This window comes from Carassius gibelio, chromosome A2 (assembly GCF_023724105.1).
Source record: "Carassius gibelio isolate Cgi1373 ecotype wild population from Czech Republic chromosome A2, carGib1.2-hapl.c, whole genome shotgun sequence".
In the NCBI taxonomy this organism is placed as follows: domain Eukaryota; kingdom Metazoa; phylum Chordata; class Actinopteri; order Cypriniformes; family Cyprinidae; genus Carassius; species Carassius gibelio.
This window is the reverse complement of record NC_068372.1, coordinates 19,045,977-19,073,643: the sequence shown is the minus strand read 5'-3', so window position 1 is coordinate 19,073,643 and position 27,667 is coordinate 19,045,977. Positions and strand designations below refer to the sequence as shown.

The following is a 27,667-nucleotide window of genomic DNA, read 5'->3' as shown; positions in this document are numbered from 1 at the left end:
TGAACGCTTACTAACAATGGAAGTCAGATGGGTGGCTTAAAGCACAATGCAAGGAAAATGGATGCTGGTTAAGATTTAGCACTGATACGTGGGGCAGCTGTCTGAAGATCATGATGCTTTCTCAAGTCCAGATCATGTAAATGTTACATCCCATGATAAACACGCTCACCTCCACCACAGCAGCCATTGGCCTTCAATCTATTAATGATTTTAAATGGCAGTGAGATATACTAACAAAACATACTAAATACAATCATTGCATTAAAAAGCTAAAAGTTTCAAATGATTTTAGTTTCATGTTTCAGACAAGAAAATCGAGCATTAGCAAAATGTTTCTTTTCCACAAAACACCCTGTGTAAGGGAGAGACACTTTGATTGTCCCACAGCAGCATCAAATTAAACTTTATTAACACTATGAGCTGGCCTGAAAATGGAATGATTTGTCCAGATAGAACGGTTTAAAACAACAAAAAAACATCTCTGGAGTCTTACAGAACTGCTTAAGCAATTTATGTTGGATATAAGAGTGCTCAGCATGTCCTTTTTGATGGAATGTGACGATGTGTTTGCAGAAAGCATATGAATTCAGCCAGAAAGTTGTTGTAAGGGAGTTGTAGGCCCTGTGGTGTCCTTTACTTACTCAGCAGTTACAAATGAAACTTCAAAATATAAAAAAGTAATCATCCTGGCTCAAATTGCTTAGTAATATATATATTTAATATTATATATGTGTGTGTGTAAATGAGAAGGTTAATACAGTCTTAATAATGTGCATGTGTGCTGAATGGGAAAAAAAAACACAAATGGCACCAAGACTCTTTGGCAACCAATATTAAAGCCTACACTCTGCCCACTTGTTATTTCCAAAACCATTAATTCAAGCAAAGAAACATTAAAATAACAGCAATGCTTTACCGAGCCAGCAATCAAGAAAGTTCTCAGCTGAAAAACAAGGAGCATCACAACTGATCATCAATCTAAAACCACTAAGTGCAAAGGCCAAATCTCATGTTTACAACCTGGTACAAAAAGTGGTAAACTAATCTGTTTCAATCATATTAAGCCTTAGAGTTTTGCATAATTAAGGGGATGGCCACTTGAGTGACTGGTGGATTGCTGCTGCTGTCGCCCACCGTCGACCATTTTTGGATTATCCGGGAGTGACGTGCTGCCAAGATGGCAACGGCCACCTCTGCCCTCTTGAGGCTTCAAAAAGGCTCTTCAGAAACCTACGGGTGACAACACGGTCACTACGTCCATGTTTTTATACAGTCTATGTTTGCAACTCATTAATGAAAGGGTGCAACTCTCCAGGTAAAAGCTCAAATACAACATTAAGCAATTCATATAAAAATAAAACAACAATGACAAAGTTGTAAGATAAACAAAATCTGTTTATAGAGCTAAAATCTGTAATAAAAATAATAAACAATTTCAGCATTGTCCAGCTCTGTGTCTGTTAAAAGGTATTCACTACCATAAATGGAATCTTAAATTTGACATTTTACATTAGAATGAACAGAGAGATTAAGCATATAAAATGTTTATTTTGAACTGAAGAACAAGTTCAAGTTACAACATATCAGTAAGCAAATTCTGTTCCCAAATAGAGATGATTTGAAACTGTACCATTCATAACAGGAAACCTTTCAGTTTTTAAACAATGCTATACAATACTAATGAACACTTAAACAATGCAGGGGCGAAAAGACCAGATGCATTTATAATGTAACTGCATGCCAGTTAAAAGATGACTGTTATAAAGAACAAATCATACAGTCTAAAATCAATTAAGTACAGCAAAGACGAGTTTCAGTGAGGCACCTAAACTTGGCATTACGTGCTAAAGAATGCAAACAAAAAAGGGGATGTGAATACGGTCTGACAAATATGAGCAGCTAATATAGCTTATTAGATTAACTCCACAGAAGGGTAAGATTCATGTGTATGGGGAGAGGACATCATTTGGAATATCGTATAGTATATTTTCCCTTTGAATAAGATGATGACATAATGACTGGTAAGACAAGAAGGTATGCACTCAAAAAAAGGGGATGAGAAGGAATGTAATCTATGCATTCACAAACATGCAGTCATTATTAAGGCTTCTATACCTCTGTGCATTCTTGCCAAGATCGTCGAAATGCCCTAAAATAAGATGGAGCTCTGAGTTGTGTGCTGATATTTCATAGTGTGGGATTATGAAGAAAAATACTGGACTGTCTTTGACTTTAACAAAAAGGAAATGCTACAGTACTAAGAGAACATGCGAAAAATGCTCCAACATTGAGACCCAGACACTCTAACGACATTCTGGCACTGTGTCTCTACACAAACCACTGAACTATCTACTCTACCAGACCAACAATCATCATCATTCCTTTCAAAAAATTGCTAAATCGAATGGTAACAAAACTCTTGAAATGTCTGTGAAACCGGTTTCATTGTGTCATCCAAAAAGTGCAAGTAGCAACCAAGTCATGATTTACTGCTTTCAGTAGTGCTTCTCCTGCAGGTAATCTTTCATTTTGTTTGGTAAAGGCAATTTCTGGATCAGATCTATCCGTGTGTACTGGCGGATAACAAAGCGGCACAAGTACTGCAGTGAGCGCACTTGCATAAACCTTGAAACGGGATTGGTCAGTCTGACGGGGTAGGTGACGGACCCCGGTAAGCGAGATCTGGAATAGCAGAATGCTCCATTCTCTGAATCCTTGACCGAATTATCAATGAGATCCACAATTGATATGTGGCCTTCAATGTCTGGTTGCTCGTAGAAGCTGAAACTGCCATTAGAATGCTCGATTCGAGTGTGCAGAGTCTTACCCTGTGAGCGAAAGCTCAAACTTAGAAGATATCGATCATCAGAGCTGTCGCGAACTAAAAAAGAACCATCTGGAAGATTCGTCAGCTTTTCTTCGGCCTCCCATCTTGTAATGGGACCCCAATACCAACCCTGCTTGGCTAATTTCTTCAGTTCAGCCGTGAGACTAGTAACCACCATGGGTCCGTTGTTCTGCACGGCATCATAGACCCGCTGCACCCCCGGAGCAGAGTTGGGGTCAAAGTTGAGATGGTGCATGACGCTCTCTGCAACATGAGCATGTGTACCACCAAACCCAGAGAAGCTTCTCTGGAGATAACTATTGGGCAAAGGAGGTAGCAAGGGGGAAAGTGGGGCTTCGAGTCTTGAGCCCTGCAGCAAGACATTTGCAGTGTTTAAAAAGAGCTGGTTCACCGATGACGACTCCATAAAGATGTCTGGAGACAGGAGGTCTTGGTCAATAGGTTCCTCGTCTGCATGAAGAGATCTGCATCCCTCTGACTGTGGAACGACGTCCATGGGTGTGGTGCCGTCTAAGCAAAAAGAGCGCGAACCTTCATTGTCAGGAAAGAGTCCATCATCTAAAGGCATTGTGTACTGAATATAATCCTGAGCTGCAAGACCAATGACTACAGGCATGTGTTCATCCATTTCAAGGTGCAAATCAGCATTGTGAGCACCAGAATGGTGATCTGGCACACGTCTGGTGATTCTCAATGAATCGCTAGATTCTTTGAACTCTCTCTGGAGGTCTAGGAAGTCTTGGTGCACACTGTTGAGAGCCGGACTAGGATCTGAGGAGTTCATTAATGCCTTAACATCCATTTTGACGCATGTCTCCTCCGAGTTCACTGGTCTGAGAGGCCACGGCGTGGGACTGTAATGATGACTATGGATGGATGCTGAGCGGGAGGAATGCTGGGATTTTAAGTCACTTAGAGTAATGGGTGCCGAAGAGGAGGAAAAGGTGTCATCATCTATAGAGCAAACAGATGGAGAACCACCCTTGACCTTTGGTTTTTGTTTCGCTGATAGTCTCCTTTTCAAGGTGCCCATGAGACCCTCACTCTTAGATCTGACTTTGGATCTTTTTTCTTCCTCATTATCCAGGTCGCTACTGACGAGATCTTTGCTGTAGCATCCTCCAAACAGAGAGTCTTCAGCAGAGAAACTGGCCGCCAAGTCTGGCTGTGATACGGCAAATTCATTCTCTTCTTTGCCTTTAATGTTAAATGACTTTTTAATTGTTTTCAGACTGATCTTCTTCATTCTGAAAGATCCCCCTTAATGATTTGGAGGGGGATTACACGTGATGTTCTTGGGATGAGGGAGATGATTGTGAACACTTACACATAGCTGATCACATATGGCCCACGACTCCCTTACCTACAAAATAGAATAAGACATTAATATAATAAAACATTATATAAATACATTAAATTCGGGATTAAATGACAATCATAACTTTCACAATGAGAAAAAATTCCTTGAGATGGTTGAGAAGTTTTTCACCATTTTATACACCTTTTCACCTTGACTTACTCATCGCGAGTGGTGTGACAAAAAAAAATAAATAATAATAATTCAAATATTCTGTGAAGATTCTCAATTTGTCATAAAAGCTAGAGACTGAAAAATAGCACACTTTTAAGACCAACTCTTGACAAAGTACTAATAAAGTGATTACTAGGTGGGATTTATACTTCCGCCTGTCGGGATACTCTACTGATTGCGTGTGCACCTTCCAAAACGGATGAGGCTTTTATACAAATACTTTTATACTAATGTCCAATTGTTAAGTTACAAACACTACTATTCAAAAAGTATGGGGGCAATAAGGTTTTTTATTTTATTTAAAGAAATTTACAGCAAGGAAGTAAAGACATTATTAATGTTACACAATATTTATATTTCAAATAAATGGTATTCTTTTGAACCTTCTATTAAAAAAGGAATCATAAGTGCATCACAGTTTACATAAAAATATTAAGAAGAGCACAACTGTTTTCAACATCGATAATAATAATAACAAATGTTTCCTGATCACAAATATCATATTTTCTGGGATTTTTGATATCACAAATATCAACGAATGGGACGAGACCTGGCTTAGCTTCACTAAAGAATTATGGGTCGTTCTTGAACAATTCGTTCATTTTGAACAAATCGGTAATATAACTCGCGAAGAACGAGTCGTCTATTGGAGTGATTCGTTCAGCTGTGCAAAATACTATATGTTCTGTCCTGGAATTAGTTTTTATTGTGATCAACATAGATATTAGGGAAATAACATGCAAGATTTTAATTATATTTAATAAAATGAACAAAATTAATGAAAATTACTCATAAAAAATATTTTTTCATTTTGCTGAACGAGACACAAAGGTCAGAGTTGGGCAAATGATCTGAACTTCCCATCACTACAAGGCACATGAACTTAAGAGTAATCATCCAGGTTTAAATCACGCACAAACTGATGTGATTTTGATGCAATATTTACATGAGAGCCTGTTGTAGTACACCCCCAAAACAAAATCAAGACTTTGTAAAAGAGCATAATAGGGCCCCTTAAAAAAAAAAAAAAAAAAAATCAGCCATGGTGAGCAAATTATAGTGTATTATCACTTCGAAATGATTAATTGTCATTTGAAATGTAGATACTGAAGCTTAGATGGAGCATGCAACACCTCAGGGCATGGCAAAGTCCTAAAGACAACCATAGGTGTTTTTTTTTGTTTTTTTTTGTGGAAATAACACAAATGCACAAATGACTCACACAGAATAAGACAAGCAACTTATTTGCTAAAAACCATATTGCATAAGTTTAACATAAACATATGGTACCGATAACCACTTTTATAGTCAAATGTAGGTTAAGGCTGACATTCACGTGCTGTGTATTTCAAAATAATGGCATTATTATATTACAGTATGATAAATGTTTATGCCTGATTGTTGTCCGACATGTCTAGTGTACATTATGAATTCAACAAACATTAACAGATATATAATATGAATCTGCCACTGTGGAAACAAGTTCAAAGTTCAAAACACTGCTTGAATTCATACATATGAGCGTACTAACGCTTTAAAAGCAGTTAGCACTCAGGCTAACCTGTACAGGCCCTGTATGTAAAACATCACTTCTTTCTAACGCTACTACGCTAGACATCAATATTTACAAACAAATATTAACTATACATTACCTGTCGTGCCTTGAATACACTGTCAGCTAACGGCAGCTGTCATATCAGTGTCCGGAGAGCATTAGGAGACATTATTACTTCATGGCTAGCTGATACCTGCACTTACAAAAACACCGCAGAAACGAAGTCAATTTCCACAGAAACGAGGAATAATGGGCACTTTATGACCGCGTTTTGCGATAAAGTCACACCGTACGCTGTGGACGTTTTGAATTGTACCTATTTTCGGCGTTTAAAACTTTTCTCTAGCTAGCTGCCGTTTTGTCGCCTGCACTGTCTTTTCTCTGCCCTCTTTGTTTGCTGTTGCATCATGGGAATGAATGTGAAGGAGGGGAGGATATCTTTGATGTTCGTCGACGGTCGACTGTCTGCTTGAGCACAAGAATCCTCATAGCAACATTGTTTATGTTAATAGGCTGTTATTTTATTTATTTAACATTTTATACATGTCAGGTCCGTTATCACGTGTTTTATATTTTGTTATGTTCAGTTGTTTTTGCAATTCCAAGTCCTGTTGGCAACACAATATTTTGTGATGTCACCTGTACTTAGTGCTTTATTATTAAGTATAAGCATTTATTATTAATGCTAAAGCGACTTCTTCCCCCAGGCAATAATGGTGGTATTTTTCTTTTTTTCTTTAAATGAATATTTATTTCTTTATATATATATATATATATATATATATATATATATATATATATATATATATATATATATATACATTTTGTGTTTTGCAAAGTTTGCTGCTTCTGTATTTGTAGATTATTTCCCCACATGTTTCTATGGTATACTGGCAAAAAAATATATAATAAGTATTTACAGTGTTGACCCTTGTTCTTCATAACCTCTGCAATTCGCTCTGGCATGCTGGATATTAGCTTCTGGGCCAAATTATGACTGACAGCAATCCATTCTAGTTCTCCGAGTTGATCACAATTTTTGGGCTTCTGTTTGTCCACTAGCCTTTTGAGGACTGACCATAGGTTCTCTATGGGATTGAGATCCGGAGAGTTGCCTTGCAAGGCATGCCACAGATCCAAAATTTCAATGTAATGATCTTCGAGCCACTTTATCACTCTTGCTTTGTGACATGGTGCTCCATCCTGCTGGAAAATGCACGGATCATCACCAAATTGCACATGGATCATTGGAAGAAGTGTTCTTGCAGGACATTTTGATACCGTTCTTTATTCATGACAGTGTTTTTGGGCAGAATTATGAGAGAGGCCACTCCCTTGGTTGAAAAGCAACCCCACACATGGATGGTCTAATGATAATTCACTTTTGACACGTCACAGGACTCATGGTAGTGTTCACCTAATATTCTCAGAGCAATCGATTTTCCAGATGTCTCAAACTTTTGGGAGCTTCATCAGAGAAAATTACTTTGCACCAGTCTTTTGCTGTCCAATCCTTGTATACTTCCTGCAGGATTTCAGTCTGTCTTTGATGTTTTGTATTTGTTGTTGTTGTTGTTGTTTGAGAAAGAAGTGGCTTCTTTGCTGCCATTCTTAATTTTCTTAAAATAACAAACGTCACCAACACGGAAACTTTGTGTGTGTGTGTGTGTGTATACTGTATATATATATATATACATGTAATTATTATTTTTTTATATATAAAAAATAATTATATGAAGTGAAAACAACAGTGATGGGTCTATACTTTTGCAAGGTCATGTATGAATAATGATTTACTCTAAAGCTTTGATTCTGAATTAATAAAGAAAAATAAAGATTAGGCTATTTGAAATATTTAAGTTTGTCTTCTTTTTACAAGTTTTATAAAAGTAGACTTTAGACGGTCATGAGATACACTACTTGTACTTGTGTGACACTGCTATAATCATAACTGGAGAACTGTCTTTTATTAATTTCTTTCTTTGTTTGTTTATATTTTTGGTCATTACTGTGTGTGGTACTGTAGAAGTGCAACTGCAGTCATATAGCCTATGTATATGTACACATTTTAAACAAAGCAAAGAAAACCAGGCTGCTCACAGGAAAACTGCAAAGCCTCCTGCACTTCTGTTGTGCTTTTGCACATCAGACTTTTAGTTGATTTAAGTGTGGTCTAATTAGTGTCAGTAATATTTTAAAGAGGGCGCCTATGCATGCCAAGGCCAGGCTAATTGATGTCATACTCTTTCTCTGTGTTGTTTGTTCTGCCCCGTTTAACTGACAGAGCTGTGGGCTGTTGTGGTCAGGTGTACTGGAAGCTACAACGAGGAGACAGATACTCTGCAGACAGAGGGATAATTACCTTCAGCAGCAAGAGTTAACCAAGCACCTCTTTCACAGACAACACAATGTATTCTGCTTTTACTGTAATGCATTTTACAGCAAATTACTTAGAACACTAAGCTTTATTACCTTTAGTAACATTTTAATTTTGTATCATTATTTATGTAATAATTCCCTGGCGTTTCACCATTGTGAAATGATGACAAATACTTACGTATTATTATCATCTACTCAGTGAAGTTTAATTTTCACTAATTAAATAAAGTGATGTAACCTGTAAACAAACACAGTTTAGGGATGAGTATTAGACCTACATTATGTAATGTATGGCAAACAAATCTCTCCGTTGGTTTTGAACAGTGATGTGACAAAACCCTCCATGACAGCTCGCATTACTTTCCCCTGACAGCATAAACTGCCTTGAGACTCAATGTCATCTGACATGTTTTCATGCCTCGACTGGCGGCGAGGCCAGATGGAAAACATGAGCAAGAGTGATTGACATGCTCACGAGGGTTGGAGGTCATATTCAGCAGTCATGATGGGACATCCTTTAGCTGAGACGTTTAACAGGTGCACACAGAGGGCTGGTGAGCAGCAGGACAATGAGTCTGATTGGGGGCGATGGAGCCCGGTGTGAGGGAACGTGTGATGACTCAACCAACAGGCTGTTCTCATTCACTGCAGAAGTCTTCCCGTGTGATGGAGTGATGTGAATGATGCATCACAAATCAGGGCTGATTGTCGACATAAGGCTTTATTTCATTCTTCAACGGAGAGAGCTGACCCGATTCTCCTTTACAGCCCCGTCCATTAGCATAGGACTTTAACATCGGAGGAAAAGAGCTTTGTCTCCACTTTGAGGCACTAAAATATTATTTTCCTTTACTTTTGGAGATAGAAATGCCTGGGGAATGATGAAAATGTTCATAATAAAGGGAAATGTTAAAAGATACTAGTGCTTGTGGAAATACACATAATCAAATATCTGATTTGCTTTTAAAAGTAAGAACACATTAATCGTTTAACATAATCATCTGCCTACTTTAGCTGATATTTTGGTACTCAGCCTATTTGGTTGATTGGTTCTTCTCAAGTGTGATGTTGTTGTTGTTGTTGTAAGCTCTTGCAAGAGAGTTGAGAGTTGAAGAGCTGAAGCACAATACAAATAATTGGACTGAGAGTTGTTAGTGTGTTCCACAACTATTGTCATTTGATTCAGCATCATCTAAATAAATAAATAAGGCTATACTATTAAACAAAGCTATGAATTGTAAGCACATGGAAAGTGCTCTCGGCTGGTTTGTTTTAGCAGCAGCATGCAAGCCACTGTATGATAGGTCTCTCTGTTGTTTTAGCTCCAAATGATTTCTGGTTTTCCACTTGGCCTGCAAGTGTAAATAAAGCTGCTATTAAGATTTCACTTAAATAAGTCATCTGTGAGATACTGTATAGTTATAGTGGAATATAAAGTCATAATTGTGAGAAATGTGGAAAAGCATTACATGTATACTCAAAATCATCCTTTGATGTCTCTCCATTGTTAGCTTTGCTTGATTTCTTGCTTTCTACTTTGTCTGCGATTGGAAATAGTGCTAAGAATTAAGATATCACTGGTACCTCTCATTATCTCCCGCAGACACCAATGGTATCTCGGTTGTCTCCTACAGCTGTACCACTGCTTATTATATTTATTCCAACACAACGCTTTAGGCTACAGTTGAAAGTAACTAACATCAGCAGGAATGGACAAGCTTCGTTTTCATAGCTTCCTGTACCGGTTCCAGGGTTTGTTTGTTGTTTTGCCTCCCTTGTGTATCCGTTTCCTCCTGCCTGGCACTGCTACCCTGGGGCCTGTCTGTTCAAAATATTAAAATATCTAGGGAAAGGGAGATGCTGCCATCAAGAGGTGCGATAGCATCTCCTTGGAGGAATTAAATATTTAAGCTGCATAGTAATATGGTACACTGCTGTGAGATCGAAAAAGCTTTTGCAAACTGCTCAGTTTTTATGTGAAGAATAGAATGTGCTACGTTTGTGCTAATGCAAACTGAATGTACAAAACTATGTAACAAAATGTAGATTCTGTGAAATCACAGTTGTTAGTCAACTATCAGTATATAGGCCTATTTCAGACATAACCTCAGAGTAATGTCACAATGACCAACTGACAGGTTTGTTTAGAATACCTTACCGAATTAATTAAATTTAAATAATAATTTAAATAATAAATAAATAAATCAGGTTTCCTTTTATGGAGAATACACTTTGGTTTGGGGAACATGTTAGGGCAATGTTTGGATTGTGGGTAACCAAACAGTTGATGGCCCCCAGTAACTTCCGGGGTATAGAAATAATACTATGGAGGTAAATGTTTGATTAGCCACAATCTTCAAATTACTCCTTTTCTGTTCAGCAGAATAAAGACATTCAATCAGGATTGGTTAATTTGAGGGTAAGTGAATGATGACAGAATTTTGGTGAACTATCCCTTTAAGATATTAATTGCTCATATCTACTCACTATATTAAAGTGACGTGACATTCAGCCAAGTATGGTGACCCATACTCAGAATTTGTGCTCTGCATTTAACCCATCCAAAGTGCGCACACACACAGAGCAGTGAACACACACACACACACACACACACACACAGAGCAGTGGGCAGCCATTTATGCTGCGGTGCCCGGGGAGCAGTTGGGGGTTCAGTGCCTTGCTCAAGGGCACCTAAGTCATGGTATTGAAGGTGGAGAGAGAACTGTACATGCACTCCCCCCACCCACAATTCCTGCCGGCCCGAGACTCGAACTCACAACCTTTCGATTCCATTAGGCCACAACTTCCCTTCTGAGACTTAAAAATATTAAAAAGCAACATATCATGAAAGTAAAAAACAAAAAATGAGTGACAGTAAATAATAGTATTTGAGACCTTTACAGGTTATGCCACATTTAAATAAGACATCAAGAGGAAATGTGCTGAGGTCACAACTGCTGAAACTGGCATTAGCTAAGGTGGTTACAGGCAGGAAAACATGTCAATCACTACTGAGGGCCTCCTGCCGCTTCGTTCAATAGCCACACTGGTGCATTGCCATCCACAAATGCAAAAATTAGGTTGCGAGTAAATAATCACAGGTCATGTGATTATTTTGGCTGTATTTAATGGACTGTTTGTGTATGCAAACCTCAAGATTTTTTATATCTTAAATGGCTGGCCTAAAATTGATTTAACTAATGTGATATAATAAACTAAGTGAACTTGCACAAATGAAATACTGCATCTCCACGCTTGAGAGACATGGACAGGGGAAGAAAATGAGACTTAAAAATGGAAAAATTTGAAAATTTTGGAAATGCACTTGTCAATACAAATATATGAAAAGGTACGCAAAAATATCATCAGCACCCACAATGAATATATTTTGGAACAGAACGAGCACCAGTGGGGTTGTAGTGGATCTATGAGGCCATAGGCAGGCAGTCTGTTGAAATGGGGTTTATTTTCTTTCTGTTTAGCTTAACCCCATTGGTTCCCTGTGGTCTACACACACAGTTCTGCTGCATTTGCGCTTTCTTTGATTATCAAGAAGAAAGCAGTATATATTGTGCCAAACTTCCCTGAAGCGAGACGAAATTTGGCTTCTTCCACACAGACCTGCTTTGACTGTGCCCCCAGTGTCCCCTTATAAAGGGCTCCCTTGTTATCCGAGACTTGATGAGACTAAATTTAAAAGATTGAAAACAGGGGCAAAAAAGAACATAATGTTTCGTCAAGTAAATTGAGCACTTTTGTTACACTCCTTTGTGGAACAGGCATAAGTGAATGCAGAGCAAGTTTGGACTGTTTTCTTTGGCTTTATAATATGAAACTTCGGAAACACACTGCATATCTGCAGAAAAGCTTCTATTCGTGAAAGGATGTGTAAGTTCGAACATTTCAGCAGTGGAGGCACGACTGGCTTATGAAATATTGCTTGAGGCATTCAAATGGAATATTTCCAAACTACCCAGGGTGGTTGTTAATGTTTTCTTTTGATAATGAATTATCACATCTGCAGAACAATACGAATATAGTGCTTAAGGCTAATTGAAAAGAAAATTGCAATGACAACTGGAGGAAGAGTCCAGTAGAGGGCAGTGTTGCTTTTAAACAGCCGGTGGGTGGAAAATCGAATACAACGTTATAATGTGTCCATATGCTCAGCCACACTCACTTTGGTGGACTTATTGCGAAAAAAAATTCAAATGCATATATTTAAAAATGAAGACACAAGTAACAGATATGGCACTCACATGTTGTCCTAAACACTTAAAGGAACACATCAGGCAGGGGATATAATAATTTAGCATGAAACTGATTTTATTGGCTGCATAAGCGGGTGTTCCTGTTGGTTGCGTGCCATTCTTTAATGCCTTGGCTGCTTCACCTCCATCAGATCAAAACAACGCTACCTTTTTTACACTCACCTGCTGTGCACAATGAGTTATGTGTGAATGTGAGGAAAAAAGAGGTGAAATCAAATCCCTCCTCCAAACAGAAAAAAGGTCAGAGATGACGTGTACAGTGAGGGCAAGCCCCTCTCCTGACCGTATCATTAAGCAGCCAAGTTCTATAAGCAGCACCTTTTGCTGTTTACCCTTGGCAAAAGAAACCCCTGCACCCACATAAACACCGCGACTTAAATGAAATCATGTCATCGCAGTGTACACACTGCACAGTGCACTTATGTATGTCCTGCGCAGTCAGCATTCAAAGTCACAGGGCATATACTTGAAGACAGAGCAACACACCCGCAGCAAATCATTTGTGTTTTCTGAAATGGTTAGTAAAAATGGTGTAGAATAATTAATAGCATGGTTTGAAATGCTTTCTTGCTTTGCGAACAAAATCGATCTTGTTTTGCCAGTGTTTTGAGACCTCACTAATTCAAAACCTATGTGAGAAACCTACTGTAGGCCAGTGATTTTATAAGCAATTTGATATTGTGGAATCCTGTCTCTGTCTCAGGGTAAAAAATAAAAAAGGTAATTGTAATAGGTCTAAAATAAGAAATAATAAATGATGTTTTCTTGATTATTGTAAGAATATTACAGAATAAAGCAAGATTTAATCAATGCATAAATTATGAGATTCTAAATTATGATCATCAAGTACATTAAAATGACCCACTGAGACATCACTCTCTTTCAGTTTGCTTCACACAAGCTGACAAAAACGAACCCTCTGTCATGATTTCAAGACACGGTGTGTACTCCCAATGAAGCAAAAATATACAATTTAATGAAATTCATAAATATTAGGTTGAAGGCTCAGTTGTGTGCACACTGATCAGGTCAGCAGGAGGAGGGCACCTACGGCTCATGCCAAACTTTAGCATACCTATTTTAGCCACGATGGAAAATTTTCCTCAGGTTCTTCGAGGGCATGCAGTGGGGGTACAAGGGAGTGGGCAGAAAGCTCTTTGCTTTGCAACTGCTGTGTGAACATAGGGTGAACTAGCACAACCACCACACTGGCACAATTTCAGTGTGTGTGGGATCTTGACAAATACATCTTAGAGCACAGCCAATATCACAGTCAGGAGGGGGAAACGCAAAAGATTTAGGGTACTGAGAAACGGGAGGGTTGGCAAGCATCTGTGCGTTGGTGGGTAAAAAGAAAAAACAAGACAATCCTCAAAGGTGAATATTATTTCAACCTATCAGCAAATGGTGTGGCCTCAGTTTGAATAATTCCCTCTTTTGTGTCTGAATGAGAAAGCAATGTAATCATAATGACCCACACCTATACCGCCCATCACAAATACATCTGCAACCAGCATTTGGGAACCATAACATACTGTATCTCAGATCACGTTACAACTGTTCTCCTGTAATTCTGTCCAGTGTCTTGTTTTTTAGAATTACGCTTATATGTATAGAATTAAAACATCTGGAACTAGATTGGACACTTCTGTGGGCTGCGAGCTGGATATTTATGTATATAAAAACAGTTAAAAATATTCCATTATCATTATACAAACCAGCAATGCAAAGAAAAGCACCCTCATCACCAAGTTCCTGCTGTAAGTATGTTAGAATAATACTCATTAAAATCTGCTGCGGGGGTGAAATCACACATGGCCTCTGCAAGCCCTTATGTGAAGGTACTTATTGTCGACCGCATGCACATCATATACATCCACTCAAGCTAGCAGCTTCTGAGGAATTCATATAAATGTGTGAGTCATTTCTAGAAACTGGTTTGCAATCACCAGGCTGTGGATATCAAAAATGGATTGGTCGCAAATAGACATCCTCACTATTCAGTGCTGTGGTCATCTCTCTCCGGACCATTGGATCACAGGTCTGTTCTGAAATGACTGTAGGCAGCAGGGAAAAAACAGTGCTAAATATGAATAATAAAATGCAACTGTCTGTATATTCATGCACGGTTAAGATAGGAAAGTTATTTCCAAAAGGCTATGTGATGTAAAGAAGCTAGAGTAATAGGCAGATGCCAACATGGGCAGGTTGCGTGACATATCCTCATTCCTGAAAACCAAGAAAATTACACAAGGTACACATTTTCAGTTTTCATTTAACATTTATTTTTATAACTTTAATTTTTTTTTATAAACTTCATGATGTTAAAAACTATGGCCAGCAAGAATAAGAATAAAATAATCGTAATTAATCTCATGATTTCTGACTAATTTGTAGATTTCATTTAAATGAAAAAGAAATTAAAGAATCTAATTCTTAAAATATTTAAAATAGTAGATATGTAATTTAATGCAATCAAATATTTCCTAAATATCCCAGATATGTCACAAATTTATGGCAATGAATTACATTAATAAGAAAAATTATTTAACAGTATGTTCATAACATTTGGTGGCATATTGATCATAATTCATTTTGACCGCAATTTGAACCACAAAGATTTTCAGGATCCAGCCAATAGACTGTTGGGTGCAAATATAAAATATAAGTCACACTGTTTTCAGACCTTGGTTCTAGTCCAAGAACACTCACTGTCCACGGTTCAAAGGTCCACAACGTCCTTAAGATGATAGTTTGGAGATTTATTAATATGCAAATAAATGTAGAAATAAAATAACACCAGGTACAATACCATTGTGTTTTTGTATTTGCAGCACTGCATGTGCATATTCAGTACAGACAAGTCCTCATCCCGTCCCATCTCCAGCTTCTGCCACACTGGCCTGTGAATTTTGACAGAGCTCTGATGCATGCCTCTTTTCTCTCGAGACCATCATACAGATCTGCTCTGGTTCCCAAGCCTTTGGGAAGTTTCTCCACAACAGTTTCTATCTCCTAGTAACTGTGGTCAGTCAAACTGCTGACTATTGTTCAGAAGGCTTGCATCAAAGTGTGTTGACAAAAGATGGGTAACTACTGCAATGTGTAACTTTTATTGCAATTTGTTTCACAAAAGCTGACATGTAAAAATGTATATATAAAAAAACAACATAAAACATAAAAACAGCTTTTACTTTTACGACAGGATACTTTTACGACTGAAGCCTTATTATCATTTGGATGAATTTTTCACAACACATAATGTACATACTGTAATTCTGCGAAACATAAAATTCTATTCAAAAGTTTGAGGTGGTAAGATTTTTTAAATGTTTTTGGAAGAAGTCTCTTATGCTCACCAATTCTGCATTTATTAAAACAGAAAAATCTTTAAAATACTATTGCAATTTAAAATAACTGTTTTAATATATTGTAATATGTATTTTATTCCTGTGATGGGAAAGCTGAATTTTCAGCAGCCATCCACAGTCTCCGTAAGAAATCTTCTAATGTGCTGATTTGGTGCTCAAGAAACATTTCTATTATTATCAGTTTTGAAAACGTTTGTGCTGCTTAATATTTTTGTTCATGAAACATTATTTCAGGATTATTTGCTGAAAACAAAGCTCAAAAAACATAATTTATTTGAAATATAAATCATTTAACATAATGTATTTGCTGTTACTTTTGATCAGTTTAAAGCTCCCTTGCTGAAAAAGTTTTTTTGTGTGTTTTTTTTAACAGATATCTCTCTCTATAATATCTTACTGACAGTAGTGTGACCAAAGCACTATTAATTTCTTTATTAGTAAACCTTTTTAACAAGGGAAAATGTATGGAGCACACATTTAAGTTGCATTTGAAAAACTGCATTTGAAGGCAGAAAGATACTTGTGATTTTGTGTTAAACTGCAAGGGGCTGTAAGCCTGGAGGCAATGATCTTGAGAAAGCCTGAGAGGGCGGACAGGAAATGAGAGAGGTCAAGGTGAGTGACAGAGAGCTCACTGCTACCACTCGACCACATCTGTGCCTGACATGGAGGAAATGCACTCCAGGAAGTGAGATTAAAATCACACACAGCAGCATACACACAATGTCCTTCTTTGTCTGTGGTGCCTGTGCACTGCCAGAAGAAGTTGAGTGTTTTCACATGAGGCATGTTGGGTTTTCATTCTTCAAGGTGCAGAGGCTCTGTCTGCACCGTCCAGAGTCTCGTATTTGAAATAACCTCACAGCTGTGTTTAGCCAACAGTCACAGAATTTCAAATACATCAAAATATACATCAAATACATATACTTTATACTCACGGTGTTCATAGTCAAGTGAATGTAGTCATGATAGGTTTGAATTGTAATATTTGTAACAGAAGCATTATGAGTCTAAATATTTTTATTTTAGATTACATGATAATAAATAACACAAAAATGTCTCTCCACTTTCCCCATATGGCTCTTTTTGTGGTACATTTTTCAAATTCTTCTAAAGCAATAATGATTTCCTGGCCTGCCAGGTTGTTACAGTATCAAATTCTGCACATATGCAGCATAATATACTGTAAAGCGCAATACACCAATGAGCAGCTTCTGAACACTGATATAAAAATATATAAACTGCAATATGTGGCCTTTTCTACACATTTTACATGTTAAGACATGAACACTTTTGTGTTTGCATGCATAATTGCTCTTTTTTTTTTTTTTTTTAAGGAAAGCTTTATATCTTTTTGTGCTTAAAATAACAAAAATATACTTTTTATAAAAGCATACAAGAATGAATGTAATGAATAAAAATTCACTATATTTACAACTCGTATATATACATTACATTTACATGCTGAGTAAAAAGAATGGAGACTTTGTTTTCTCAGGGCCAGATGGTGTCAAAGTCTTTTTTTTTCCTGTTGAGGGGATTTTTCGTGACAGCACTGGCCTTAGATCCAGCCAAGCAAGACCAGCAAACCAAATGCGTGGTAATTACTGGCTGTTACCTTACCAAGAGCTCTATTTCTTTGCATCTGTCCTTGGAGGATGGTTTCAAATGACCGCAAACACTCTGAACGCTTTGCCTCCTAGGGGATTCTGTATGCTAAATGGAAGAATAATGGCCAATATTAATCCAGGAACAGCAGGATAGAAAGATACATGATTTAAATGCCAGTATGATTCATGAATCACCCTTCAGATACTCAAGATACCCTCAACATGCTTTATAATAAAGCATAAACCAGACCACCTACACAGTCCGGTTTTATTTTGCAGAAAAGCAGGGTTTATAAGATTACTGTTCAGCCACCCACTAAATAAAATTATTACGTTATCCAACCAAGCTCATATAAAAGGGATATTAGGTATAGACTGAAGACCAGCTGAAGCCAGGAAGGAAAGATCGGCTATATAGCAGTAGTAGCTCAAACGCTGACTCAACACACTCTGTACCTCTCCGAGGTGATCCCATTCTGGTAGGAGCCCTTGTACTGCCTCCTCTTTTCCACAGGCATTACGTCCAGATAACCTCCCGAGTCACTTTGAATCACCCCTGCGTGGATAGCTGCCCTGCATATACTGGAATTCTGCGCAGTGGGACAGAAAGAGGAAAGATGGCTCATTTTCTACTGCAGTCGTAACAGAACAGTGACGTCCTAATAGCTGCAATTGAGTGACCCAGAGGAACATTTTATTGTTCTTTTACAGCTCAGGAGACTTATGTGTATAACCAATTACGTTAATGTACTGTATCAACTTTGTTGCAGATGATTCGCCTAAAATAAACAAAAATAGACAATGTTTGGCATATTGCCCTATATATTTAAAAAAGGGCTTCTTTTAAATAAAGCATCATGTTTTTTGAAACTTGCATCATGTGAGAGACAATGCGAAAGATGCAAAAAAGCACAATGGTCAATATAGTTTATTTACATGAAAAAATCACAAGCAATGTAGTGGAATGAAAAAAAGTGTTCTGTGTGAATAACCCTTAAATGTGATGGAGACTTACATCTGAATAATAGTGGGTTCCGATTACTCGGGCATAGTTGTCATACAAGCAATTACGAGGACAATACAACCTGAAAAAAACAAACCTTGTTAGTTGTTGTGCTACTAACAATATATTTACTGCATAGTATTTTGTGAAATCCATCAAGATTATTTTTGTTACAAAGTCAGTTAACCTGGGACAGTGCCGGACGGGTTTCTTGAACGGGCAGAATTGTGCCACCGTTGTTTCACAATTAACTGCTTTCACTGGAAGTCACAAAACATTTGTTAGTAAATGTCTTTTCTGAAACTTTAGATAATATTATCTCATCAAAAATAATCACATGTGCACTTACCTGGGACATTTGATACAGTGAAGGCATTGGCACTCTGATTTTTCCTAAGGAATAACACGGAGAATGTGAGAACATTGTTAAACCCACATTCAGCAGCATGAAACGTGGGTTCTGTGACTTACGCCAAGGTCTGAACTCCATTTTTCAAGGTCTTTAAGAATCGTTGCCTTCTGCCCACCCTTGTGACATCCAGCCAGCCTCCATCGTCATCTATTATTCCAGCATGCAAGCCACTGCCACAGATACTGGATTGCTGGAAAAGCAGCAACATTTATGAGAGACCCTGAGCTGCCACAGTCCATCCAAAATTAGATATAATATTTAAATACATAACGAAAAAAATCAACAAGTGAATATGTGCGATGCCACATTGACATAAATAAAACACAAAGCAACTGCATTTACTTACCATGTCGTAATGACCCGATCCAATTACTTTTCCATAGTTGTACAAGCAGCCTGGTGGGCATTCGTACCTGATTAAAGATTTACCAGACATGAAATTATTCACTGTAGAATGACCAAACCACATTTGATTTTAGCTGATGTGCGAATCGCCCCATTTTACCTGTTACAAGTAGTTCCTTTACATCGATCACGTAGTATAGTATCACATGCTACTTGCTGAGCTGCATGTAAAAAAGGATTAATAGATGTCAGTATAGTATAAACACAGTAGTGTTGTTTCTTCTGGTCAACATTTTAGAAATATAAAAGAAAATATATATATATATGCAAACAAACAGTACAGTTAAGTCATCTAATGAATGAAATGTTGCATTGTTATCTTACACATCTGTGAAGTACTGATGACTTCATTCCTCTCAATGTTCTGGTTGGGAGAAGGTGTCGGAGTCTGATCTCTGTAGTGGGTGTCGTGGCTTCGGACTGGCTCGGGTTCTTGTTCAATGTAGTTATTTTCCTCTGTCTCAGGGGTGTAATGATAATGACTGCCATCATCTGAAGAGAGAACAATGTAAATACATTTCAGGACCTACAGCCTTCATATTTTAGCTAAATACTGTTTTCTTCACTACTTTCGGGACGTCAGTAGTTTGAAATGTAAAAATTATTTATACTACTATTATATAAACGTAATTTTTTTTTAAATAATCACACTAAATTCACACATAAAATTCATAAAATACAGCACATCATTTTATAATATAGTCGGTTAAGTACCTTTATAGCAGAGATTGCTTCTGCAACCGCCGCCATAGCTGGGTGGGCAGGCAGAGCAAGGTGTCCCGTGCTTGTATGGCGCATGCCCCCACCAGTTACCTCTGTGAAAAGGATGCCACATGATAAAAGCTAATAATAGTGCTTTATTAGAATTATATCATATGGCAAATGACCAAAAAAGCTGAACATTCTTACGGCGGAGAGTAATTGCAGACCAGGTACACAGCTTTGGCCCAGATCATCCCCCATACATTCATGTTGTAGCACACATTGATGGCACAGCCAATTTTGTTGCTTGTTGCCCAAACCAGCTGTGAAAAAAAATCATAATATCACTATTTCTATATAGCATATCTCAACTGTTTAAATGCTTGTATCATTGCAAAATGTAAATTGCTAGAGTTACGGAAGGATATTGTTGATTTGGGAACGTGAATGTGGTTTTACCTGTGTGTAATGTGTGCAGACGGGCCCCGAGCACCTGTAGGGGCAGTGAGGGTTACACTCCTGCGGATAAGGGTAGCTGAAATCTCTCACCTCATCATACCAGGCTTGGACATGAAATGTTGGGGGTCTGTCTCTAAAGACAATCATATTTAACGCAAACAGTACAACAATATTGTTTTTATCTATTCGTAATACAGCACCTGCCCCAGTGAGCTCCCAGGTTCTGGCCGATCCGGGTCAGTAGGTGAGATGGTCCATGTTCCCACAGACAAGTGTGTGCCCAGTGCTCAGCACTCCTCTCCAGTTCAGTGTCCCACACCTGTCACAGCGAAGAGCCACAAGCTATATTCACATAGCAGAAGAATTTGGTATCGGTCCAGTATTTGAGCGCTTAATACAGTTGTGTTCACACATAGTTCAGTTACTCTCCCTAAAAAAATACAATTCTGCCATTATTTACTCACCCTCATATCGCTCCAAACCTGTATAACTTTATTTTTTCTGTGGACCTAAATATTATTATTTTTTTTTTTTTTTCAAAGTCAATGGAAGTCAATGGTCATGACAATATTGTTATCAGTATTCTTCAAAATATCTTCTTTTGTCCGTAAATTATAGAATTTTCACTTTTTTGGTGAACGATCCATTTAAAACACAACAGCAAATATTTTTGGTTAAAAGAGCTCAGAACAACATTCTGAGACATTCATTTTTTTGTCCGATTGTTGAATCTGGTTCTGCCTACAGTATGTGCGTCAATGCATGGTGGTTTAGTTCTGTTCAGTAGATTGATACTAATCTACAAGTGGACCTGTTGAAGTTAAAAACCATAAAGAATTTCTGTTTCACCAACCTGGGACAAAACAAAGGCATATTAAAACTGCCATAACTCTACTGGTTTAAAGTGTTTGTATGAAAGAATAAGCAGTGTACGGTTCTATATGGGTTCTGATTATTTCAATTCAGAGCAGCTTAATTTTAAATTACATATGCGTAGTTTGCTGCCCCATGCTAATGTCTTCCATATGTGCAGAGCTGGTGCATTCCATTCCATCAGTCCTCAACAAAAAGTATTCCTCAACCATCTAGATAATTCTGATCTTTTATCCTGCACAATGAAAAAAGATTTGCATTTTAATCATGCTTGGATGCCACAAATTGCATTCTTGCCATTTACAATGATGTTAATGCGAGATGAATAAATATGCTATATCGTCAGTATGTACTTGAAATGTTTACCATTAATATGAATGTAATATTGGTCTTTCAGGTGCACAAAATTGCAGCAAGATTTCTGCATCTGAGTAGAACATACATAGAGATGGAAAGCCCACTGGCATTTTATGTGGCCTTTGAGACCCGTCTTGACATTGTTTATTTTTTGTGACGCCTAATTTGCTGTTACAGCGACCATCTGGGTGCATTCCAAGGGAGATATGCATCCTCTGTGACTCCCTCTACTTCCCTTTCAGAGTAATTACCCAGAGGACTGTGTAGCGTGGCGGTAGCTAATGTCTCCTCCCCTACCTGCGCCCCACACATAGACACATTCTGTTAAACTTTACTGTGAGATACAGGGTTCTGGGATTTAACAGATTTAACACTGAATTGTTCAGAGTCCCAGAGCACCACAGATGTTATAAACTCAAAAGTAATTGACTAAGAAGAATGTTTTGAAACTCTCCTCTTACAGAAGATTGCAAGTGTCAGTCATATGGAATGAACCATGTGCAGTGCTGAGAAATGCATCATATATCATGTAAAAGAAACACTGTTTTGTTGTACACTGGAGCTAAGTGTTAAAATACAAGGATGGTCTCTGCTGATTTAGAGTGTTATATTCTATTCTATTCTTTGATGTCTGAGTCAATATTTGCCTTCATTGTTGCCAACTGCTATGCAGTGGGGCGAAGCAGCAGCAGCTATAGGTGGTTCTAAGAAGTATCAGGTCATATTTGGCCAGAAAGCAATGAGAGGTCTGGCTAAGTGCCATGTACTGTAGGTGAGCCACAGAACATGGGAAGGAGAAGTTGTATTTTGGCCTCCCTGATGGACCTGATGAATTGTCCATCAGACTTGACTGTAGTTCAGTCTGTTCCAGTGCATTTGTGCAATGTGTGGTTATGGTGTGGCACCCAATACCAATTGGCAGAGCCATCTGATAAATTTATGAGCCCCCTCATGACCCCACCAATGTATAAATAGCCTTTTAACTCACAATTCAATAGGAAAGTTGTACTTCAGCATGATTTTACAGTCATGTGACATTTAGTCTTTTACGTTTAATTTGTTTAAACAAATGACATAAACATTTAATATTGGATATTACATAAAAATAGTGTAGTAATCAACTTAATTGTATTCACTATTTGGCAGGTATAACCAAGTCTGACCCTTAATACATTCTTGTCCACGGCTTGATCATAAGTTAGGAACATGATTCAGTAGAAAGGTGACTGGGGGAGAATCATGTGATCTTACCATGTACTCCATGTTTGAGGCAGGGGGGTACACCTGACCTCTCAGCTTATTATGTAGATCAAGAATCAGTTGCATATCGCTCTGTGAAATTGCTCTTTTGCCCCTTGACTTGGATTGCCACCACGTTTCATCCTTATCCATGTATTTTTCCAGGATGGCTTCTAAGTGGGTGGCATTGGGAACCACCATGGAGACCACAGTTTGGACAGTCACAAGCAGAACAAACCCACTAAATAAATCTTCATGTCCACACTTCATGTTTCCACAGCTGTCAGTTACAAAATCCAAAGTGGTATCTGTCCTCTTCCTGTGAAATCAAAATAATTTTTTATCATGATTATTTATTTATTTTTACATAAGGTAATACAACACAATAATTATTGGTCTGCATTTTCATTTGCATGGATGCTCAGAAATAGATCAGTTCACACAAGCCTGATTGAAAAGTGCAGTTTCAGCATTTTCACAACTGAGCTGATTGTTTCTCACTTGTCAAAGACTTGTTGTGTACGTCTTTTGCCACACACATGCAAGATTTCATACGATCATTAAAAATAATCACGCAAGCCTTTGAAGTCTGAAGTACTGAAATCAAGCAGCATTTTACCTTTTGCCGTTCTGCGCGTGGTTGTTTAACTCCGCTGTTGACTGGTTGAAATAGTTATTCACTGCTCTTTATATAGGCTATTTCACCTACACGTGTCCCCTGTTTTGATCTGATTTAAGTTTTTTTTTTTTATGAATGAGTCATAATGAGTCATTGCGGGGCAAAATCAAGTACGTCCAAATGTTAGAATTTGTGAGGCTGCATTTATCATTTATAGTGAACATGTAAGCCACGCCCACAACCACATCGACACACCCACAGCATAGAAGCGTTATATACAGGTGAAAACATAAGTATTCTGTATTTCTGGTCTGCGTATCTAATGCTATTTCTATTTGTGTCCGTGTTGTAGAGACCAATACATCCCCCCCCCTCCCCCCCCCCCACACACACACACAAAGATAGTAAAATCTGACATTTCTGGCCTTTTGGGGGCATTTTTGGTCAAATGTATTTTTTGTTTGTTTGTTTGTTTGTTTTTTTATCCAGAACGTTTTCTTTGAGGGTTAGGTTTACAGGATAGAACAGTATAGTGTATATACATCTATATATCTATCGGACAACAATGGACTGTACAGTATTGTGATACTGTGTCATAGTGCAAACAAACACTAGATGGCAGTAGTGAGTGATGAGAACGGGTTTATAATACATACATACATACATACATACACATACTGTACATACATACATATATACATATATATATATATATATATATATATATATATATATGTATGTATATAGCCTTTACTGTGTGGATGAAAAGCTTTGTTTGAATTACTCTCTGAATGCTCTCCAGAAACATGAAATTTGGACTGAACAACTACATGGATTCATTTATACTTACTGATTAAAAAAAAAACTAAACTAAACTAAATTGATTTATCTTGAATTTTAAAATAAGACGCTTAATTTATCACATAATAATCTGGTATATCTGACAAAGTCACATAATATCAGGTACTTCTCTAATTTTAGTAGAGAAAGAGTTAAAACTTCCCTTTACATGTATACATTACAATGTGTGCATCTGTGGAAGGAGTCATGCAATTGGTGAAAAATTATTATACATTATATGTCTTAAGTGTGAAAAAAGGTCATTTCTGTGTATCTGTTGGCTGTGGTGACCGTCAGCAGGCCAAGTTTATGTATGCAGTGGTTCTGACCTATATTTTGCTGAGGGAGCTGGGTTGTTATGTTTGTTATTTTGGTGATGTGAGGGGGAGTCTTTCAGTTTCTTTCTACTTACCTCCATTGCCAATACTGATGGTCTGCAAAATAAAAATAAGGGTGTGTTATTTTTTCCCTGGCCTGAGCAAACATACTGTTGGTTCACTATTTCTCATATTTCAGCTTAATCCGCAGAAATGATGAGAATGTTTTCAGAAGATAAGTCTTGCAAAGTGATAAGGATTATTTCCAGGTGTCTCAAAACTCTGATTTTTGAGGCCTGCAGATTTGAGGACAGCTCTGAATTTTTCATCAGAAACAGACCAGAAATGCTTATATTTGAATCTACACAAGTGGGTAGCAAAAAAAAATAATAATAATATAGGAAAATCTTAAATCTTATCTTGGTTTTTTTTCCCACATTGGGCTGAAATAAATAATCTCAGCAAAATATGTGCCATCTTGTGTGTATAGGGATATTTAAGGGCATTCAATACACCTATCGTATATTGTATCGTATATCAATATACCTAAAAGACAGAAGAATACAATACAGCTACTATATCGTGGGAATGAACAACAAATGTCAGTTAATTATCATCTCCAATTGAAAGAACTGTTTGTTACAATATTCTAGCACAAATAATATATTATATATAATTGATATGAGACTATACCATCATTTAATAGCTTAGATGCACATCGTAATATCCAGAGAACTATAAAAAAGGAAGTGGAGTTGGGAAGAGGTCACAATCTGAGGTCATGTAAGTGTAACCATAGCAACATTATGTAAAGCAAATCATATTCAGATTAACAATCCTTGGCAAATAAGAGCACCATTCCATGATCATTTATCATGGACTGCCAATCTAAACAAGTAAAAGCATCAGGCACACAACAACATAAAATATAACAAACTTTACCAAATAAAAATGTTGAAAATACATTTAGAAATTTTGCTACTGAAAATACACTGACAGCTACAAAACATCATGTGTCTTTTCTTTACCAAAAAATATCTTGAATTCTTTATGATTAAGCACCTTGGAAAGATCCTGATGTAACAGACTTAAAAAAAAAATAAAGTAATAAATGTGTATAAAAGGGGAATATAAACATAGAGTGATCTGCACAGACCTCATCTGTGCACCAGAAGAAAATATAATTAATCTATCCATGAGCATCAATATGATGGCTGGTCCTAAAGCAGTCATGTTAAGATTAACATTAACATTAGCACCATTTCTGGAACTAGTAGTATCACATACATAAAAAAAACCAGCCTATTTGCTGTACAAAATACATATAGATTTAAAATGTATATTACACAGTACATCACTGTAAAATGCACACAATAGCATTAAAGGAACAATTCACCCAAAAAAATAAATTAGCTGAAAATGTACTCACTCTCTGGCCATCCAATATGCAGATGAGTTTGTTTCTTAATCGGAAAAGATTTGAGGAAACTTGCACACCATTGAATCCTCAACAGTGAATGGGTGCCGTCAGAATGAAAGTCCAAACAGTTGATAAAAGCATCACAATAATCCACAAATAATTCACATGACTCCAGTCCATCAGTTAATGTCTTGGGAAGTGAAAAGCTGCATGTTTGTAAGAAACAAATCCATCATTTAGGCTTTTAAAGGGATAGTTTATGAAACAAATGAAATTTCTGTCATTAATTACTCAACAATTAAAACAGTCCATGTGACATCAGTGGTTCAACCTTAATTTAATACTCATGCGAGAGTATACCATGACGAATGCGTGTGATGCTGCTGATACAGGAGCCGGCATTCTGACGTAGAACCCAGATGTGCTGCACCTTGTTTGCAAGCAGAAGAATGCACACGCATGCGTCGTGGTACTCTCGTGATCACACAACAAAGATGAAATAGAAGAGAAGAAATTGTTGAATAAAGTCATTATTTTAGTTTTCTTTGCACACAAAAATGTTCTCGTAGCTTCATAAAATAAAGGTTGAACCACACGTCACAAGGACTATTTTAACAATGTCCTTTCTACCTTTCTGGGCCTGCATGGTCAGAAAGCTCTCAGATTTCATCAAAAATATCTTCATTTGTGTTCTGAAAATAAACCGAGGTCTTACAGGTTTGGACATGAGGGTGACTAATTGATGACAGAATTAAACATTTTTGGTGAACTATCCCTTTAAATTTAAAATGTGGCTTCTTGTCAAAATACAAGTCCATAATAACACTTCCTCCAGTGAAACATTCCATCCCATGCTGTCCTTTCACATCAAAATCCACTAGCATATTTGTTTAGAAAAGTTTTGGAATGTTTTTGCTTGTAAACAATGGTTGATCTCTAAACAATTCTGTTCTGATTCAGACTCTGACTCTGATTTTTCACTGGAGAAAACAATATTTTGGATAGAGGACTCCTATTTTAACCAAAAGCAACAGTTTTAATATTTTTAAAACAAACTCACGTTTTATCTTCACAATATTCTAATTGATGGACTGGAGTAGTGTGGATTACTTGTGGATTATTACATAAGATGTCTTTGTCATCTGTTTGGGCTAAATTTCTCCAAATCTGTTCTGAGGAAGGAACAAATTCATCTAAATCTTGGATAGCCTGAGGGTAGTAAATCAGCAAATTTTCATTTTTGACTGAACTATTCCTTTAAACCATTGGTCTCAAACTCAATTCCTGGAGGGCCACAGCTCTGCACAGTTTTGCTCCTACCCTAATCAAACACACCTGATCCAGCTAATCATGGTCTTCAGGATTACTAGAAACTTCCAAGCAGGTGTGATTTGGAGCTGGTTGGAGCTAAACTCTGCAGAGCTGTGGCCCTCCAGGAATTGAGTTTGAGACCACT

At 37.4% G+C, this 27,667-nt stretch overlaps 2 protein-coding genes across 2 annotated transcripts; both read right to left on the bottom strand.

Annotated features, from left to right (window-relative positions):
- Nucleotides 1-1,528: 1,528 nt before the first annotated feature.
- On the bottom strand, nt 1,529-6,382 carry LOC128029820 (suppressor of cytokine signaling 6). Its single transcript, XM_052617415.1, has 2 exons — nt 6,032-6,382; nt 1,529-4,211 (listed from the first exon to the last, which is right to left on the bottom strand). The coding sequence occupies exon 2, from the start codon at nt 4,092-4,094 to the stop codon at nt 2,496-2,498; it is 1,599 nt and encodes a 532-aa protein (XP_052473375.1). The 5' UTR covers nt 4,095-4,211; nt 6,032-6,382; the 3' UTR covers nt 1,529-2,495.
- Nucleotides 6,383-16,957: 10,575 nt separating this feature from the next.
- LOC128029804 (cysteine-rich secretory protein LCCL domain-containing 1) lies at nt 16,958-23,837 on the bottom strand. Its single transcript, XM_052617414.1, has 15 exons — nt 23,635-23,837; nt 23,028-23,334; nt 20,747-20,865; nt 20,547-20,679; nt 20,295-20,410; nt 20,100-20,200; nt 19,710-19,877; nt 19,486-19,546; nt 19,327-19,393; nt 19,040-19,170; nt 18,918-18,961; nt 18,756-18,828; nt 18,581-18,650; nt 18,022-18,155; nt 16,958-17,671 (listed from the first exon to the last, which is right to left on the bottom strand). The coding sequence occupies exons 2-15, from the start codon at nt 23,283-23,285 to the stop codon at nt 17,620-17,622; spliced, it is 1,527 nt and encodes a 508-aa protein (XP_052473374.1). The 5' UTR covers nt 23,286-23,334; nt 23,635-23,837; the 3' UTR covers nt 16,958-17,619.
- Nucleotides 23,838-27,667: the final 3,830 nt, after the last annotated feature.

Coding starts and splice junctions, on each gene's coding strand:
- LOC128029820 (XM_052617415.1), bottom strand. CDS start 4,094: ATGAAGAAGATCAGTCTGAAAACAATTAAAAAGTCATTTAACATTAAA.
- LOC128029804 (XM_052617414.1), bottom strand. CDS start 23,285: ATGAAGTGTGGACATGAAGATTTATTTAGTGGGTTTGTTCTGCTTGTG. Junction 19,547..19,709: donor CATCAGTACTTCACAGATGT/GTAAGATAACAA, acceptor TTTTACATGCAG/CTCAGCAAGTAGCATGTGAT. Junction 18,829..18,917: donor CACTGTATCAAATGTCCCAG/GTAAGTGCACAT, acceptor TGTGACTTCCAG/TGAAAGCAGTTAATTGTGAA.